Source organism: Hyperolius riggenbachi, chromosome 4 (genome assembly GCF_040937935.1).
Source record: "Hyperolius riggenbachi isolate aHypRig1 chromosome 4, aHypRig1.pri, whole genome shotgun sequence".
In the NCBI taxonomy this organism is placed as follows: Eukaryota; Metazoa; Chordata; class Amphibia; order Anura; family Hyperoliidae; genus Hyperolius; species Hyperolius riggenbachi.
The window spans coordinates 36959700-36976629 of NC_090649.1; the positions used below are offsets into that span (position 1 = coordinate 36959700).

Genomic DNA, 16930 nt, shown 5'->3' on the forward strand with positions numbered 1-16930 from the left:
CACCAGACCATTAAATTTTCCCTAGAGGTTTCTTGTGAGAGTATTAATTTCCTAGATGTAAACCTGAAAATAATGGATGGCAAATTTGTCACAAAAATGTTTCAGAAACCCACGGATCGCAACAATTTGTTGCGATCTGATAGTCACCACCCCAGCCACGTCGTAAAAGCCATTCCGAAGGGGCAATTCCTTAGGGCCAGACACATATGCACAAAAGATGTTGATTATTTGAGCGCTTGCCACACTTTGAGTCTTTGACATCCAAATTTGTTGAGAAGGGTTACAGCCCACAAAGGGTTAAAAATATCAGCAGTGAGGTGGGGGGAACTGACAGATCTCATCTCCTAAAAAAGACAGCAAAAAATAGGGGCCCTAATAGAATACCACTGGTTACCAACTTAGGTAAAAACATTGGATTGATAAAAAATACGGTGCGCAGATTCTGGCCGTTGTTGAGCAACGACAAAGTTTTGGGGCCACTCTTCAAGGATGAACCCTTGTTCTCTATCAGACGGGGTAAAACCATCTATGATAGGGTAAGACATACTGATATGACCCCCCCTAAAGTCAACTTAGGTACAGGGAGGTTGGGGACACATCCTTGTCTTAATTGCAACGTATGCAGCGCCATTATAAAAGGGGAGAGTATTAGCCACCCACATACAGGTAGGGACGTTGAAATTAAGGGGAGACATTATTGTTCCACTTCATGGGTGATATATGGGCTTAAGTGCCCATGTAGGCTCATGTATGTGGGTGAAACCACTAGAGCTGTGAGAACCCGCATACAGGAACACAAGCGAGCTATCACCAAATATGCAGAAGGTGAGCGCAAAAATTATGATACCCCTGTGGCTAGACATTTTTTTGCAGCTGGACATAACGCTGCACAACTTAGGTGGTGTGTATTAGATGCCTTGAACCCACTCGGCAGAAGTGGTAACTTGGAGAAAGTGCTAAAACAAAAGGAAGCAAGATAGATATATTCCATGGATGTGGTTGCTCCCAGGGGCATGAATGAGAGGTTGCCCCTCAAATGCTTTTTATAAGAAATGCTTTTTATAGGAGAAATAGCTTGTATCTAGTGTGTAGCCAATATGTTTACAGGATTTTAACCACATGCTTTATTTACAGGTTTCTGTGGTAGTCCTGCAATGGAAATGCCAGGAGTACGGTCAGTTATGTATGTATAATGGGTAGCCTTTCTGGAGTGCCACATAACTACTGTACTATGAACTTTGTGATATTGGACTCAGGGGTTAATCGGCTTCATGGGTGGAGCCGAGAAGGGTGGGGTGCACAGATTGTGAGGTCTATTTATACCTGTGTATGTGCCACTGTTGATTTACACCTGATGAAGGATGTTATAATCCGTAACATGTAGTGTTTTGTTTGCAATACACAGCAACTTTTTGCAGCCAGTGGTGTGCCGTCTCGTTCTTCTTTTAGATTTAACTGAAGGGTATCACTGCCAAATGCGATGATTAATACCAGTGAGCAGTGAGCACAGTACAATCTAACTGAAGGGTATCACTGCGTAATGAGATGATTAATACCAGTGAGCAGTGAGCAGTACAATCTAACTAAAGGGTATCACTGCGTAATGAGATGATTAATACCAGTGAGCAGTGAGCAGAGTACAATGTAACTGAAGGGTATCACTGGGTAATGACAACGTAACTGAAGGGTATCACTGCCAAATGAGATCAATAATACCAGTGAGCAGTGAGCACAGTACAATCTAACTGAAGGGTATCACTGGGTAATGAGATGATTAATACCAGTGAGCAGTGAGCAGAGTACAACGTAACTGAAGGGTATCACTGGGTAATGAGATGAATAATACAGTGAGCAGTGAGCACAGTACACAATGTCACTAACGAAACTTACTGAATGAACATTACTGGCAGTGGCAGTGTGACTGTCTGTAAGTAGTAGCTGAAGTGTATGACTGGCTAGCTGAATACAAGTGAGCACTCTGAACCTGCCTGCACTAAACACACTAATCACCAGTACACTCTGACTACACTGACTACAGCAATGACTCACTGGCTAGCTAACTAAATACAACTGACACGTACAACATAAGAGCACTGTTAGGAGTAAAAACGCTTGGTTTTAACACAGAAACCACGCTTGCTGAAGCAACAATGGCCTGGAGATGATCCTCTCAGTACCAGAGTCTAGCAAGGACGGAGCTTTTCCATCATGGCTGCCGCTTTATATGCAGGAGGGGAGGGCATAGCCTCCCCTCCTATGATTGGTTGCTAGGGCCTGGTGGGGGCCTCTGATTGGCCCAGGGAAGTCACTTCCGCCTACTTCCGCTAATCATGACCTAACCACGACTTCTGCGCCGTTTTCACGAGCATGAATGCGTTCATTCACAGTCTGCCAAAGTGGATTTTAGTGAATGAAAATTGATGAATACCCATTGCAGATAGCTGAAAAATGGTCGTGGAATCACGGCAAGTCGTGATCACGACCTCCACCCAAGCATCACTGCTTACAACTGCCTATTAGATATATAGATTAGAAGAATCTGTAACCTAAGTGGGTGCCCAGAGTCTTCTCTGTAATTACTTAATAAATACACTTACAAAACGTAGTGCTGCTCGCCAGAGTCCACAAGAGGCCAAACGTGAGCCAGATCATCCTTGCAGTTGTCTTCATGCCTGATGACTTGGGTGATTTTACCTGAAAGAAAACAAGCGAGACATTGGTCACAAGGATAAAGTCATAAGAGCTGGGACTTTGGGGTGTATTCACAAAGCAACATTAAACCTGCCGTGCACAACATTGTGAATGTTATGTTATGTGATGACAGTTATGTAGCTTGCATTGTTAAAATAGCACATCCTACATTACCTAGGAGACACACTCAGTGCAAGTGTAGTGTATGTTGCTATTTCCTTAACCGGTTCAGCACCACAGTGCCGAAAATCTCATGCATCCGAGCAACATTCACCTCCCATTCATTCGCCTATAACTTTATTGCTACTTATCACAATGAATTGATCTATATCTTGTTTTTTTCTGCCACTAATTAGGCTTTCTTTGGGTAGTACATTTTGCTAAGAATTATTTTTTTTTAAATCCATTTTAACAGGAAGATTAAGAAAGAAATGAAAAAAAATCATTATTTCTCAGTTTTTGGCCATTATAGTTTGAAATTAATATACGCTACCGTAATTGAAACCCATGTATTTTATTTGCCCATCAGTCCCGGTTATAACACCATTTAAACAATGTCCCTATCACAATTTATGGTGCCGATATTTCATTTAGAAATAAAGGTGCATTTTTTCAATTTGCGTCCACCACTATTTAAAAGCTTATAATTTTAAATAATATAATAACATACTCTCTTGACATGCATATTTAAAAAGTTTAGACCCTTGGGTAACTATTTATGTTGTTGTTTTTTTTTTTAATTTAGACCCTTGGGTAACTATTTATGTTGTTTTTTTTTTTTTTTTTTAATTGTATTTTTTTTTCTTAATAAAAAATGTATGTGGGTAATTTTTGGTGTGTGTGTGTGTGGGGGGGGGGAACTGCTTATTTTAAATGTAAAATATAAGAATTGTTTAATTTAAGATGTATGTTGGTGCAGTTTACTATTTGGCCACAAGATGGCCACAGTGAAAAAAGTCCTGGATGCGAACGATCTCGCATCCAGGAACTTAAAAGCAGGGGAGATGTTTCCTGAGGGCAGAAATACCGCGCTCTCTGGATAGAAAGCGTCGGTATTTCTGCGGGGAAGTTAGATCGGTGAATGGGAATTATATTCCCATTTACTGATTGGGGGGCTAGCGGCAGGGCGCCCGATCGCGCGCACCATGCGGCGGGAGTGGCAGTGCCTATCTGGACGAGGAAGCTCGTCCAGATAGGCCAAACTGGTTAATGTCCATTACACTAGCAATGTGCGCTATGTCACTGTTGGAAGTTACTGCTTGCGCACAACTAGGGATGCTCATTCGAATTCTGCAGAATTGAAATTTCTGCATTTCCAATCTAAAATTGGCATTTCCGATCGGAATTCGGAAAATGGAAATCAGAATTCTGTGGATATCCAATTTACGGCAACTCAGTAATTTTAGCCCAATCACAGAAAAATTGGACCAATCAGAGAATGCAGAATTTTTCTGCAAAAATCAGGTCACTGTGGTAATTTTACACCAACCACAAGACTTTCTGATTTTCCCATTTCCGTTTTTTTTATTTTTTTCCCCATTTTTTTGGCACTCTTTGATGCAAAGATGACTGGTAAAATACTCCTCAGAAATCTGAAAAAAATGAAAATCGAAAATTGGAAAAACAGAAATTGGCATTGGCGGAAAGTAAAATTTCCACAAAATTGGACTTGGGCATTTTCGACCATCCCTAACCATTATACCACCAACACAACACACTACAATGCAACATTCTGAAGCCAGCCTAGCATGTACCATTGTGATATATCCAAGAGAAAAATGAGCTTGCTTAGGGATTTGTAGAATTTTAAAAGCCAACTCATATACATTGGCCACAAATCAAACCCAGGCCTACCGCTTGGTAGGCTGCTATTCAGAAACCAAATTTCATCTGTAGTTAAATCTTCCTACTTTCATCTGAAGAACATTGCAAAGATTAAACATCTGATTCCTTCAGAGGATCTTCCAACCCTAGTTCACGCCTTCATCACATCACGGTTGGAATACTGCAATGCCCTTTATGCTGGCCTCCCCAAAAAGGACCTGCGTTGCCTGCAATTAGTGCAGAATGCTGCTGCCAGATTGCTAACAAACCAGCCTCGCCACTGTCACATTACACCGATCCTTCACTCACTGCACTGGCTACCAGTAGAATGGAGAATACTCTTCAAGATTGGACTGCTGACATTCAAATCCCTGCACAATCTGGGCCCTGGATACATGAAGGACTTGCTGAAGCTGCACCGCACCTCTCACAACCTCAGATCAGCAAGTTCTATAAACTTGGTCACTCCCAGAGTGCACCTTAAAAAATCTGGAGATAGAGCCTTCTGTCATGCTGCCTCTACTCTTTGGAACTCCCTGCCACACCCAGTAAAGACAGCACCATCCCTGGAGCTATTCAAATCCAGACTGAAAAGCCACCTGTTTAGCCTGGCATTTCCAGACTTATAAAATTCTTCTTCTGTACCACGATGGTGGGAGCCATGCTTATGCGCTTTGTGTCCCATGGGAGAAAAGCGCTTTACAAATGTTATTTGTTGTTGTTGTTGTTGCTATCCTAACCATTATACCACCAACACAACACACTACAATGCTACATGCTGAAGCCAGCCTAGCATGTACCATTATGATATATCCAAGAGAAAAATGAGTTGCTTAGGGATTTGTAGGAGTTTAAATGCCAACTCACATACATTGGCCAGGAATCGAACCCAGGTCTAGTGCTCTGCAGGCTGCTATCCTAACCGTTATATCACCAACACTACATGCTGAAACTTCTTGGAGCAGACTTACTTCCTGCCTCCAAAAGACACACATACATCCCCATAAAATCATTCAACAGCAACTGCGTGAACTGTCTTTGTGGTACACAGTCTCTGTGGCACAATTGGTTTGTGTGTTTGGCTGTTAACTGAAAGGTTGGTGGTTTTCTCTCTCTCTCTCTCTCTCTCTCTCTGCTTTCTGCGGAATTGTATTTTCCACAATTTTGGGTGGAAATTGGTCTTTCCGTTCCGTTTGGTCGGAACGGAATTGCTTTTTCAATCCGGCGGAATTCCGAAATTGCCTGTGAAATTCTGCCGGTATCCATTGAAGGTTTTAAGCTGAAAATTCAGTTCAATGGCATCAAGTCCTAGAGAGAGAGAGAGAGCTCATTTTTCTCTTGGATATATCACAATGGTACATGCTAGACTGGCTTCAACATGTAACATTGTAGTGTGTTGTGTTGGTGGTATATTGGCTAGGATAGCAGCCTACCAAGCAGTAGGCCTGGGTTTGATTCCAGGCCAATGTATGTGAGTTGGCTTTTAAAATCCTACAAATCCCTAAGTAAGCTAATTTTTCTCTTGGATATATCACAATGGTACATGCTAGGCTGGTTTCGGCATGTAGTGTCGGTGGCGGTATAGTGGTGAGGAGAGCTGCCTACCAAGCACTAGACCTGGGTTCGATTCCCGGGCCAATGTATGTAAGCTGGCTTTTGAAATCCTACAATTCTCTGGGAGGAGGAAAAGGACTAAGGGAACATTTAATAGGTTCTATGGGCTACTAGTAGCATAAACAAGGTTCCATTTGCTATTACTTAAATTTTTCCGTCGGAATCCGGATTTCCGCAGAAATTTACGAAAATCCTACAGATTTTCATAGCGACGGAATTAAGCGCTGGCGGAATCTGCAAATTCCGGCGGAACGGAATTTGCTGTTTCCGATCATACCTAGTGGTGCCTAACCCTAAAACTCCCCTGGTGGTGCCTAACCCTAAAACTCCACTGGTGTTGCCTATCCCTAAAACTCTACTGTTGGTGCCTAACCCTAACCACCCCCCTGGTGGTGCCTAACCCTAATCACCCCCCTAGTGATGCCTAACCCTAAAACTCCCCTGGTGGTGCCTAACCCTAAAACTCCCCTAGTGGTGCCTAACCCTAACCACCCACATGGTGGTGCCTAACCCTAACCACCCCCCTGGTGGGGCCTAACCCTAAAACTCCCCTGGTGGTGCCTAACCCTAACCACTTCCCCTGCATAAACACCCCTTTACACATAGAGAGGATATTATCGTAATAACACATATTATCGACAATAAATAATTACATATAATGACCTATTATCATAATTACATCATTACACATATTTTTTATCGTAACGTCACATATATTGATATCATTCACATATATTGAAATATTTGTGACATTACATATAATGACCTATTATTGTAAAAGTACACTTTTTTTTATCTTTATGTCACATATATTGATATAATCCACATATTAGTGAAATATCGTAATAAATATACACAATATCAGACAATGAAAGTCTAGATTTAGTTTCACAAACCTCTATTTATCAATCGTACTTTATCGTTGTAGATAAAATTTTGATATTTCGCAACAGCGCCCAAACATGTGCAAAGTTGAATGAAAAATGACAAAACCGATATTGAACATTGAAAAGATACCCGCGCCCAAATCTTTTAGCGCTATAATTAGCTGCTCCGCAGTGAGTGAGACCACCGTGGGACAGAAGAGGATGGGGGAAGCCTTGATAGGCACCAGAGCCTTCCCCCTCCCAAGGTGAGTATCCCCCAGGGGAACTTTTTTTTGTACAGAATCTCTTTAAACATTTCTCCCCTTTCTTTGGGTGAAAAAGGAATTGCATATGCTGTCCTGCATTGTTGCTTAGATTGGAGTGATTAATCCTAACTGAGGCATGCATATTCCCAGTGTCAGTGATTTACATACTGTTATTACAAGGGCCAGTTCTAGACTTTTTGGCACCTGAAGCAATAAGGATGCCCCTCCAACCGCGATCACCCCCGCCAATATGTGTGTCCAAAGCCAGACCGGAGAAGAGAGACACATCGGGCTGTGCATTTCAAGCAGTGGCACTACCCCTATCTCCTTCTTCTTCCCCCAAGACAGCATCACCTCCCTGCAGGCCCGCAGAATCTGGTCCCCAGGATGCTGGGTATGTGCTGCATTGATGCTGCATCACTCACCCGCTCTCAGCAGATTAGCGGTGCAATCACCAGCCACACATTAAGTCCTGCTTCCTCTCTGACTACAGGAGCGCCTCATGTGACCCGGCAGCACTTAACAGATCACATGTGGCACCGCTGTAGCCATGGATACAGGACCCTGGACGGGAGGATGGAGATCCGATTGCTGGAATACTGAGAGCAGGTGAGTAAAGCAGAGGTGCGCATCTAGAGAGAGGGAGACAGAGAGTTCAAGGAGGGGGACAGTTGGGGAGGGGAGCCACCTTTTGCTGCCCTCTAATTGTTGCCACCCAAAGCACATGATTCATGTTGCTCCATGGAAGAGCCGTCCCTGGTTATCACCAAAAGCGGCATCTTTACAGCTGACAAGGAGCAATACTATAGAATGTTTGTTCCCCCATTTGTGTCTCCCATGAAAACTCCCTCTCACTAGGATGAATACTTAATACTAGTACTGGAGAGCACCTTAAACCAAGCAGCTGAAGTTCTATGGTTGCTCATCTGTCCTCCGCTCTCCCGCCATCTGTGGTCCCTCACAATATACCAAACTGACATGTGCTGCCCCCTCCCCGGGCTGTAGGTTGAGATGGTTGGAAATGGCCATTTCTGATTCCACTGAAATGCAGATTTCTGCCAATGTATTTTTACAATTTCCGATTTTACGATATTCATTTTTTTCTAATTTCTGAGGAGGATTTTTTTTCCAGCAGAAAATGCAAAAAAAAAAAAAAAGACTCCGTCCAAAAAAAATAATAATAATAAATCTGAAAATCAAAATGTGATTGATCTACAAAATTAAAAAAAAAAAAAAAAGATTCAGAAAATCAGCAATGGGATAAATGGAAAGGGGCTGTAGGAGCTGTAGGGGCAGTAGGGGCTGTCAGGATTGTAGGGGCTGTGGAGGCTGTGGAGGCTGTGGGGCTGACAGGGCTGTGGGGGCTGTCGGTGCTGTCAGGCTGTGGGGGCTGTCAGGGCTGTTGGGCTGTTGGGCTGTGGGGGCTGTCAGGGCTGTCAGGCTGTGGGGGCTGTCAGGGCTGTTGGGCTGTGGGCACTGTGGGGGCTGTGAGAGCTGTAGGGGCTTTGGGGGCTGTCCGGGCTGTCAGGGTTGTAGGAGCTGTTAGGGGGGAGCTGTAGGGGCTGTCAGGGCTGCCAGGGCAGTAGGAGCTGTAGGGGCTGTCAGGGCTGTTGGGCTGTGGGGGCTGTGAGAGCTGTAGGGGATTTGGGGCTGTGAGGGCTGTCAGGGATACCAGGGTTGTATGAGCTGTTAGGGGGAGCTGTAGGGGATGTTAGGGCTGCCAGGGCTGTAGGAGCTGTAGCGGCTGTCAGGGCTGTAGGGGCTGTCAGGGCTGTAGGAGCTGTTGGGGCTGTGGGAGCTGTTGGGGCTGTCCAGGCTGTATGGGCTGTCAGGGCTGTAGGGGCTGTGGGGGCCGTAGGGGCTGTAGGGGCTGTGAGGGCTGTAGAGGCTGTCGGAGTTGTAGGGGCTGTCGGTCCGTAAGGGCTGTATGGGCTGTAGGAGCTGTTGGGACTGTTGGGGCTGTAGGGGCTGGGGGAGCTGTTGGGGCTGTCGAGGCTGCATGGGCTGTCGGGGCTGTGAGGGCTGTAGGGGCCGGAGGGGCTGTAGAGGCTGTCGGAGTTGTAGGGGCTGTCGGGCTATATGAGCTGTGGGGGCTGTCAGGGCTGTTGGGCTGTGGGGGCTGTCGGGGCTGTAGGGGCTGTAGGAGCTGTAGGAGCTGTAGAGGCTGTCGGAGTTGTAGGGGCTGTGGGAGCTGTTGGGGCTGTCGGGGCTGTATGGGCTGTGTGGGCTGTCAGGGCTGTTGGGCTGTGGGGGCTGTCAGGGCTGTAGGGGCTGTAGGAGCTGTCGGAGCTGTTGGGGCTGTCGGGGCTGCATGGGCTGTCAGGGCTGTAGGGCTGTGGGGGCTGTGGGGGCCGTAGGGGCTGTGAGGGCTGTAGAGGCTGTCGGAGTTGTAGGGGCTGTCGGTCTGTCAGGGCTGTATGGGCTGTCGGGGCTGTAAGGGTTGTAGTTGTGCCACTGACTTCAAATGTGTTTGCTGAAAAATTGTTTTTTCATGCTCAAATAACATCACAGTTATTGCACTGTCCTCCGCTCTCCCGCCATCTGTGGTCCCTCACAATATACCAAACTGACATGTGCTGCCCCCTCCCCGGGCTGTAGGTTGAGATGGTTGGAAATGACCATTTCTGATTCCACAGAAATGCAGATTTCTGCCAATGTATTTTTACAATTTCCGATTTTATGATATTCATTTTTTTCTAATTTCTGAGGAGGATTGTTTTTTTCCAGCAGAAAATGCAAAAAAAAAAAAAAAAGACTCTGTCAAAATAAAAAATAATAATAATAAATCTGAAAATCAAAATGTGATTGGTCTACAAAATTAAAACAAATAAAAGAATCAGAAAATCAGCAATGGGATGAATGGAAGGGGGCGGTAGGAGCTGTAGGGGCAGTAGGGGCTGTCAGGATTGTAGGGGCTGTGGAGGCTGTGGAGGCTGTGGGGCTGACAGGGCTGTAGGGGCTGTCAGGGCTGTAGGGGCTGTGGGGGCTGTCAAGGCTGTTGGGCTGTGGGGGCTGTCAGGGCTGTTGGGCTGTGGGGACTGTCGGGGCTGTCAGGCTGTGGGGGCTGTCAGAGCTGTTGGGCTGTGGGCACTGTGGGGGCTGTGAGAGCTGTAGGGGCTGTAGGGGCTTTGGGGCTGTCAGGGCTGTCAGGGTTGTAGGAGCTATAGGGGCTGTCAGGTCTGTAGGGGCTGTGGGGGCTGTAGGAGCTGTCGGGGCTGTGGGAGCTGTTGAGGCTGTCCAGGCTGTATGGGCTGTCAGGGCTGTAGGGGCTGTGGGGGCCATAGGGGCTGTGAGGGCTGTAGAGGCTGTCGGAGTTGTAGGGGCTGTCAGGCTGTGGGGGCTGTCAGGGCTGTAGGGGCTGTAGGAGCTGTTGGGACTGTCGGGCTGTATGGGCTGGGGGGGCCGTAGGTGCTGTAGGGGCTGTGAGGGCTGTAGAGGCTGTCGGAGTTGTAGGGGCTGTCGGTCTGTCAGGGCTGTATGGGCTGTAGGGGCTGTAGGAGCTGTTGGGACTGTCGGGGCTGTAGGGGTTGGGGGAGCTGTTGGGACTGTTGGGGCTGTAGGGGCTGGGGGAGCTGTTGGGGCTGTCGGGGCTGTGGGGGCTGTAGGGGCTGTAGAGGCTGTCAGAGTTGTAGGGGCTGTCGGGCTGTATGGGCTGTGTGGGCTGTCAGGGCTGTTGGGCTGTGGGGGCTGTCGGGGCTGTAGGGGCTGTAGGAGCTGTAGGAGCTGTAGAGGCTGTCGGAGTTGTAGGGGCTGTGGGAGCTGTTGGGGCTGTCGGGGCAGTGTCAGTGATCAGAGGCGGGACAAGGTCCTCCAGCACCCAAGGCTGAGACACCAAGGTGCGCCCCTCCATCCCTGCCACCCCAGCCATCACACACTGATTGCTATTAGACTAAGAGGTGCCACAGGGCCCACAACCTCCCCAACACCTTAATATCTAGTTATCTGGCTTGCAGTCACTGCTATGTATCCCCTTTTCTTATTTCTTTCTGCTTCAAACACAATTAGGAATGACAGCTGAATGAATTGTGCGCCCCCTCCTACACTGCACCCTGAGGCTGGAGCCTCTCCAGCCTATGCCTCGGCCCGGCCCTGTCAGTGATTTACATACTGTTATTACAAGGGCCAGTTCTAGACTTTTTGGCACCTGAAGCAATAAGGATGCCCCTCCAACCGCGATCACCCCCGCCAATACGTGTGTCCAAAGCCAGACCGGAGAAGAGAGACACATCGGGCTGTGCATTTCAAGCAGTGGCACTACCCCTATCTCCTTCTTCTTCCCCCAAGACAGCATCACCTCCCTGCAGGCCCGCAGAATCTGGTCCCCAGGATGCTGGGTATGTGCTGCATTGATGCTGCATCACTCACCCGCTCTCAGCAGATTAGCGGTGCAATCACCAGCCACACATTAAGTCCTGCTTCCTCTCTGACTACAGGAGCGCCTCATGTGACCCGGCAGCACTTAACAGATCACATGTGGCACCGCTGTAGCCATGGATACAGGACCCTGGACGGGAGGATGGAGATCCGATTGCTGGAATACTGAGAGCAGGTGAGTAAAGCAGAGGTGCGCATCTAGAGAGAGGGAGACAGAGAGTTCAAGGAGGGGGACAGTTGGGGAGGGGAGCCACCTTTTGCTGCCCTCTAATTGTTGCCACCCAAAGCACCTGATTCATGTTGCTCCATGGAAGAGCCGTCCCTGGTTATCACCAAAAGCGGCATCTTTACAGCTGACAAGGAGCAATACTATAGAATGTTTGTTCCCCCATTTGTGTCTCCCATGAAAACTCCCTCTCACTAGGATGAATACTTAATACTAGTACTGGAGAGCACCTTAAACCAAGCAGCTGAAGTTCTATGGTTGCTCATCTGTCCTCCGCTCTCCCGCCATCTGTGGTCCCTCACAATATACCAAACTGACATGTGCTGCCCCCTCCCCGGGCTGTAGGTTGAGATGGTTGGAAATGGCCATTTCTGATTCCACTGAAATGCAGATTTCTGCCAATGTATTTTTACAATTTCCGATTTTACGATATTCATTTTTTTCTAATTTCTGAGGAGGATTTTTTTTCCAGCAGAAAATGCAAAAAAAAAAAAAAGACTCCGTCCAAAAAAAATAATAATAATAAATCTGAAAATCAAAATGTGATTGATCTACAAAATTAAAAAAAAAAAAAAAAGATTCAGAAAATCAGCAATGGGATAAATGGAAAGGGGCTGTAGGAGCTGTAGGGGCAGTAGGGGCTGTCAGGATTGTAGGGGCTGTGGAGGCTGTGGAGGCTGTGGGGCTGACAGGGCTGTGGGGGCTGTCGGTGCTGTCAGGCTGTGGGGGCTGTCAGGGCTGTTGGGCTGTTGGGCTGTGGGGGCTGTCAGGGCTGTCAGGCTGTGGGGGCTGTCAGGGCTGTTGGGCTGTGGGCACTGTGGGGGCTGTGAGAGCTGTAGGGGCTTTGGGGGCTGTCCGGGCTGTCAGGGTTGTAGGAGCTGTTAGGGGGGAGCTGTAGGGGCTGTCAGGGCTGCCAGGGCAGTAGGAGCTGTAGGGGCTGTCAGGGCTGTTGGGCTGTGGGGGCTGTAAGAGCTGTAGGGGATTTGGGGCTGTGAGGGCTGTCAGGGATACCAGGGTTGTATGAGCTGTTAGGGGGAGCTGTAGGGGATGTTAGGGCTGCCAGGGCTGTAGGAGCTGTAGCGGCTGTCAGGGCTGTAGGGGCTGTCAGGGCTGTAGGAGCTGTTGGGGCTGTGGGAGCTGTTGGGGCTGTCCAGGCTGTATGGGCTGTCAGGGCTGTAGGGGCTGTGGGGGCCGTAGGGGCTGTAGGGGCTGTGAGGGCTGTAGAGGCTGTCGGAGTTGTAGGGGCTGTCGGTCCGTAAGGGCTGTATGGGCTGTAGGAGCTGTTGGGACTGTTGGGGCTGTAGGGGCTGGGGGAGCTGTTGGGGCTGTCGAGGCTGCATGGGCTGTCGGGGCTGTGAGGGCTGTAGGGGCCGGAGGGGCTGTAGAGGCTGTCGGAGTTGTAGGGGCTGTCGGGCTATATGAGCTGTGGGGGCTGTCAGGGCTGTTGGGCTGTGGGGGCTGTCGGGGCTGTAGGGGCTGTAGGAGCTGTAGGAGCTGTAGAGGCTGTCGGAGTTGTAGGGGCTGTGGGAGCTGTTGGGGCTGTCGGGGCTGTATGGGCTGTGTGGGCTGTCAGGGCTGTTGGGCTGTGGGGGCTGTCAGGGCTGTAGGGGCTGTAGGAGCTGTCAGAGCTGTTGGGGCTGTCGGGGCTGCATGGGCTGTCAGGGCTGTAGGGCTGTGGGGGCTGTGGGGGCCGTAGGGGCTGTGAGGGCTGTAGAGGCTGTCGGAGTTGTAGGGGCTGTCGGTCTGTCAGGGCTGTATGGGCTGTCGGGGCTGTAAGGGTTGTAGTTGTGCCACTGACTTCAAATGTGTTTGCTGAAAAATTGTTTTTTCATGCTCAAATAACATCACAAATATTCTGAGCAGTGTCAAAGTTTAAAGCTGCTGCATAAAATATAGAAAAACAATCTGCGGGCCGGTGCACACCTAAAAGCGCTAGCATAATTGCAAACACAAAGTGTTTTTTGAAGCTATTTTTCAAAGCAATTTAAGGCATGTGCCTAGCGATTGCACTGTCCTCCGCTCTCCCGCCATCTGTGGTCCCTCACAATATACCAAACTGACATGTGCTGCCCCCTCCCCGGGCTGTAGGTTGAGATGGTTGGAAATGACCATTTCTGATTCCACAGAAATGCAGATTTCTGCCAATGTATTTTTACAATTTCCGATTTTATGATATTCATTTTTTTCTAATTTCTGAGGAGGATTGTTTTTTTCCAGCAGAAAATGCAAAAAAAAAAAAAAAAGACTCTGTCAAAATAAAAAATAATAATAATAAATCTGAAAATCAAAATGTGATTGGTCTACAAAATTAAAACAAATAAAAGAATCAGAAAATCAGCAATGGGATGAATGGAAGGGGGCGGTAGGAGCTGTAGGGGCAGTAGGGGCTGTCAGGATTGTAGGGGCTGTGGAGGCTGTGGAGGCTGTGGGGCTGACAGGGCTGTAGGGGCTGTCAGGGCTGTAGGGGCTGTGGGGGCTGTCAAGGCTGTTGGGCTGTGGGGGCTGTCAGGGCTGTTGGGCTGTGGGGACTGTCGGGGCTGTCAGGCTGTGGGGGCTGTCAGAGCTGTTGGGCTGTGGGCACTGTGGGGGCTGTGAGAGCTGTAGGGGCTGTAGGGGCTTTGGGGCTGTCAGGGCTGTCAGGGTTGTAGGAGCTATAGGGGCTGTCAGGTCTGTAGGGGCTGTGGGGGCTGTAGGAGCTGTCGGGGCTGTGGGAGCTGTTGAGGCTGTCCAGGCTGTATGGGCTGTCAGGGCTGTAGGGGCTGTGGGGGCCATAGGGGCTGTGAGGGCTGTAGAGGCTGTCGGAGTTGTAGGGGCTGTCAGGCTGTGGGGGCTGTCAGGGCTGTAGGGGCTGTAGGAGCTGTTGGGACTGTCGGGCTGTATGGGCTGGGGGGGCCGTAGGTGCTGTAGGGGCTGTGAGGGCTGTAGAGGCTGTCGGAGTTGTAGGGGCTGTCGGTCTGTCAGGGCTGTATGGGCTGTAGGGGCTGTAGGAGCTGTTGGGACTGTCGGGGCTGTAGGGGTTGGGGGAGCTGTTGGGACTGTTGGGGCTGTAGGGGCTGGGGGAGCTGTTGGGGCTGTCGGGGCTGTGGGGGCTGTAGGGGCTGTAGAGGCTGTCAGAGTTGTAGGGGCTGTCGGGCTGTATGGGCTGTGTGGGCTGTCAGGGCTGTTGGGCTGTGGGGGCTGTCGGGGCTGTAGGGGCTGTAGGAGCTGTAGGAGCTGTAGAGGCTGTCGGAGTTGTAGGGGCTGTGGGAGCTGTTGGGGCTGTCGGGGCTGTATGGGCTGTGGGGGCTGTCAGGGCTGTTGGGCTGTGGGGGCTGTCAGGGCTGTAGGGGTTGTAGGAGCTGTAGGGACTGTCGGGGCTGTAGGGGCTGTCAGGGCTGTAGGGCTCTGGGGGCTGTAGGGCTGTCGGGGCTGTGAGGGCTGTCGGGGCTGTGAGGGCTGTAGGGGCCATAGGGACTATGAGGGCTGTAGAGGCTGTCGGAGTTGTAGGGGTTGTCGGTCTGTCAGGGCTGTTTGGGCTGTCGGGGCTGTAAGGGTTGTAGTTATGCCCCTGGCTTCAATGTGTTTGCTGAAAAATAGTTTTTTCATGCTCAAATAACATCACAAATATTCTGAGCAGTGTCAAAGTTTAAAGCTGCTGCATAAAATATAGAAAAACAATCTGCGGGCCGGTGCACACCTAAAAGTGCTAGCATAATTGCAAACACAAAGTGTTTTTTGAAGCTATTTTTCAAAGCGATTTCAGGCATGTGCCTAGCGATTTGCTAGAGAGTTTTGGTGTAGAAATTGTTTTTGTACAGTTGAGCTGGAAGTGTAGAGCTTTTGTAAAAAAAAAAAAAAAAAAAAAACTCTTGGAAAATCGCTCCGTTCTAGCGTTTTTTTAGAGCGATTTTCCACTTTCCTATACTTAACCTTGGGGCTAAATTGCCTCAAAAATGCTGCAGGACCCGGGTTTGCGTTTGTGAAAAAATCGCATCGCTCTGGTGTAATCCATCCCATTCAAATACATTAGCCAAGTGCTTTTCAAAGCACTGGCATTTTAAAAAAAAAGCACTCAGAAGCGCTCTAGGTGTGCACCAGCCCATAGTCATATTTTCTTATCACTAATATAGAGCTAAAGGTTCAGTGGTATGTGCCTCCAACACCCCACTGGGTGGCGCTCTATAGCCAGGGGATGGTTATTATATTGATAACATACCTGGGAAGGAATTACTCTATGCAGCCAGGAATCTTCCTCCACAATGATTGTGCGACTGCAGGTCTGCCTTGTATTTATACTAACTTAGGATGAACTGTCACCAACATTGCACTGACCCCCCCCCCCCCCCCCCCCCCCCCTTACTCAGTCATATGGCACCATTTGCTTTCAGTGAACATGGCTGTTATTATGAAATAGGGCTTCTTTAGAATTATTTATTTGTTACTGTAAATAACCGCTTATCTTATGTAAATACCCCGATATCAGCACTGGTGATATAAAATACTATTCCAGAGAACACAGGGGCAGATTTATCAACAACACTGGAGAGAAAAATCCTAAGAGGAACTGTAATGAAAATAACATAATGAATACAGTGGTTTATTTTTTTACAATATTAATTTGTAGAACATTTAGTCAGTGCTGTTTGCTTGGCAGTTGTAAGCTGTGATTTCCAACAATGCAACAAGGCTCACAGACAGGAAACTGCCAGGGCCATGGTCATGATGTCACACTGTAGGAGGGGTTTCACCACAATATCAGCCATACAGAGGTCTCTGATGATCTATTTGAGAAAGAGTAAAGATTTCTCGTGGGAAAGTGGTTATCAGCTACTGATGGTTAGGGTTAGGCACCACCAGGGGAGGGGTCTTAGGAATAGGCACCACCAGGGGAGGGGTCTTAGGAATAGGCACCACCAAGGATCTCTTATGGTGGCCACACATGTTACTATTTTTCTGTTCGATTTTACCCCAATTTGAAAACGATCGATTGTGTGAAAGAATCAAGAGAAAATATGCCTTTTCAATCAATACATTTGATCAATTTTTTTTTCAATTAAAATTGATCGGAAAGGTTAGAAACATCAGATCAA

General features: G+C 48.2%; 1 protein-coding gene across 2 annotated transcripts in view; it reads right to left on the reverse strand.

The window, feature by feature from the left end:
* Positions 1-16088, reverse strand: part of LOC137571166 (uncharacterized) — a 197873-nt gene extending 181785 nt beyond the window's left edge. The window contains exons 1-2 of one of the 2 annotated variants that reach the window (XM_068279962.1): positions 16057-16088; positions 2598-2694 (exon numbers count right to left, since the gene is read on the reverse strand). In XM_068279962.1, the coding sequence (XP_068136063.1) occupies positions 2598-2670 (73 nt within the window). In that variant the 5' untranslated portion in view covers positions 2671-2694; positions 16057-16088. Of the gene's footprint in view, positions 1-2597; positions 2695-2781; positions 2830-16056 lie in introns of those variants that run through there. The other variant, XM_068279963.1, reaches the window with a different exon arrangement.
* Positions 16089-16930: the final 842 nt, after the last annotated feature.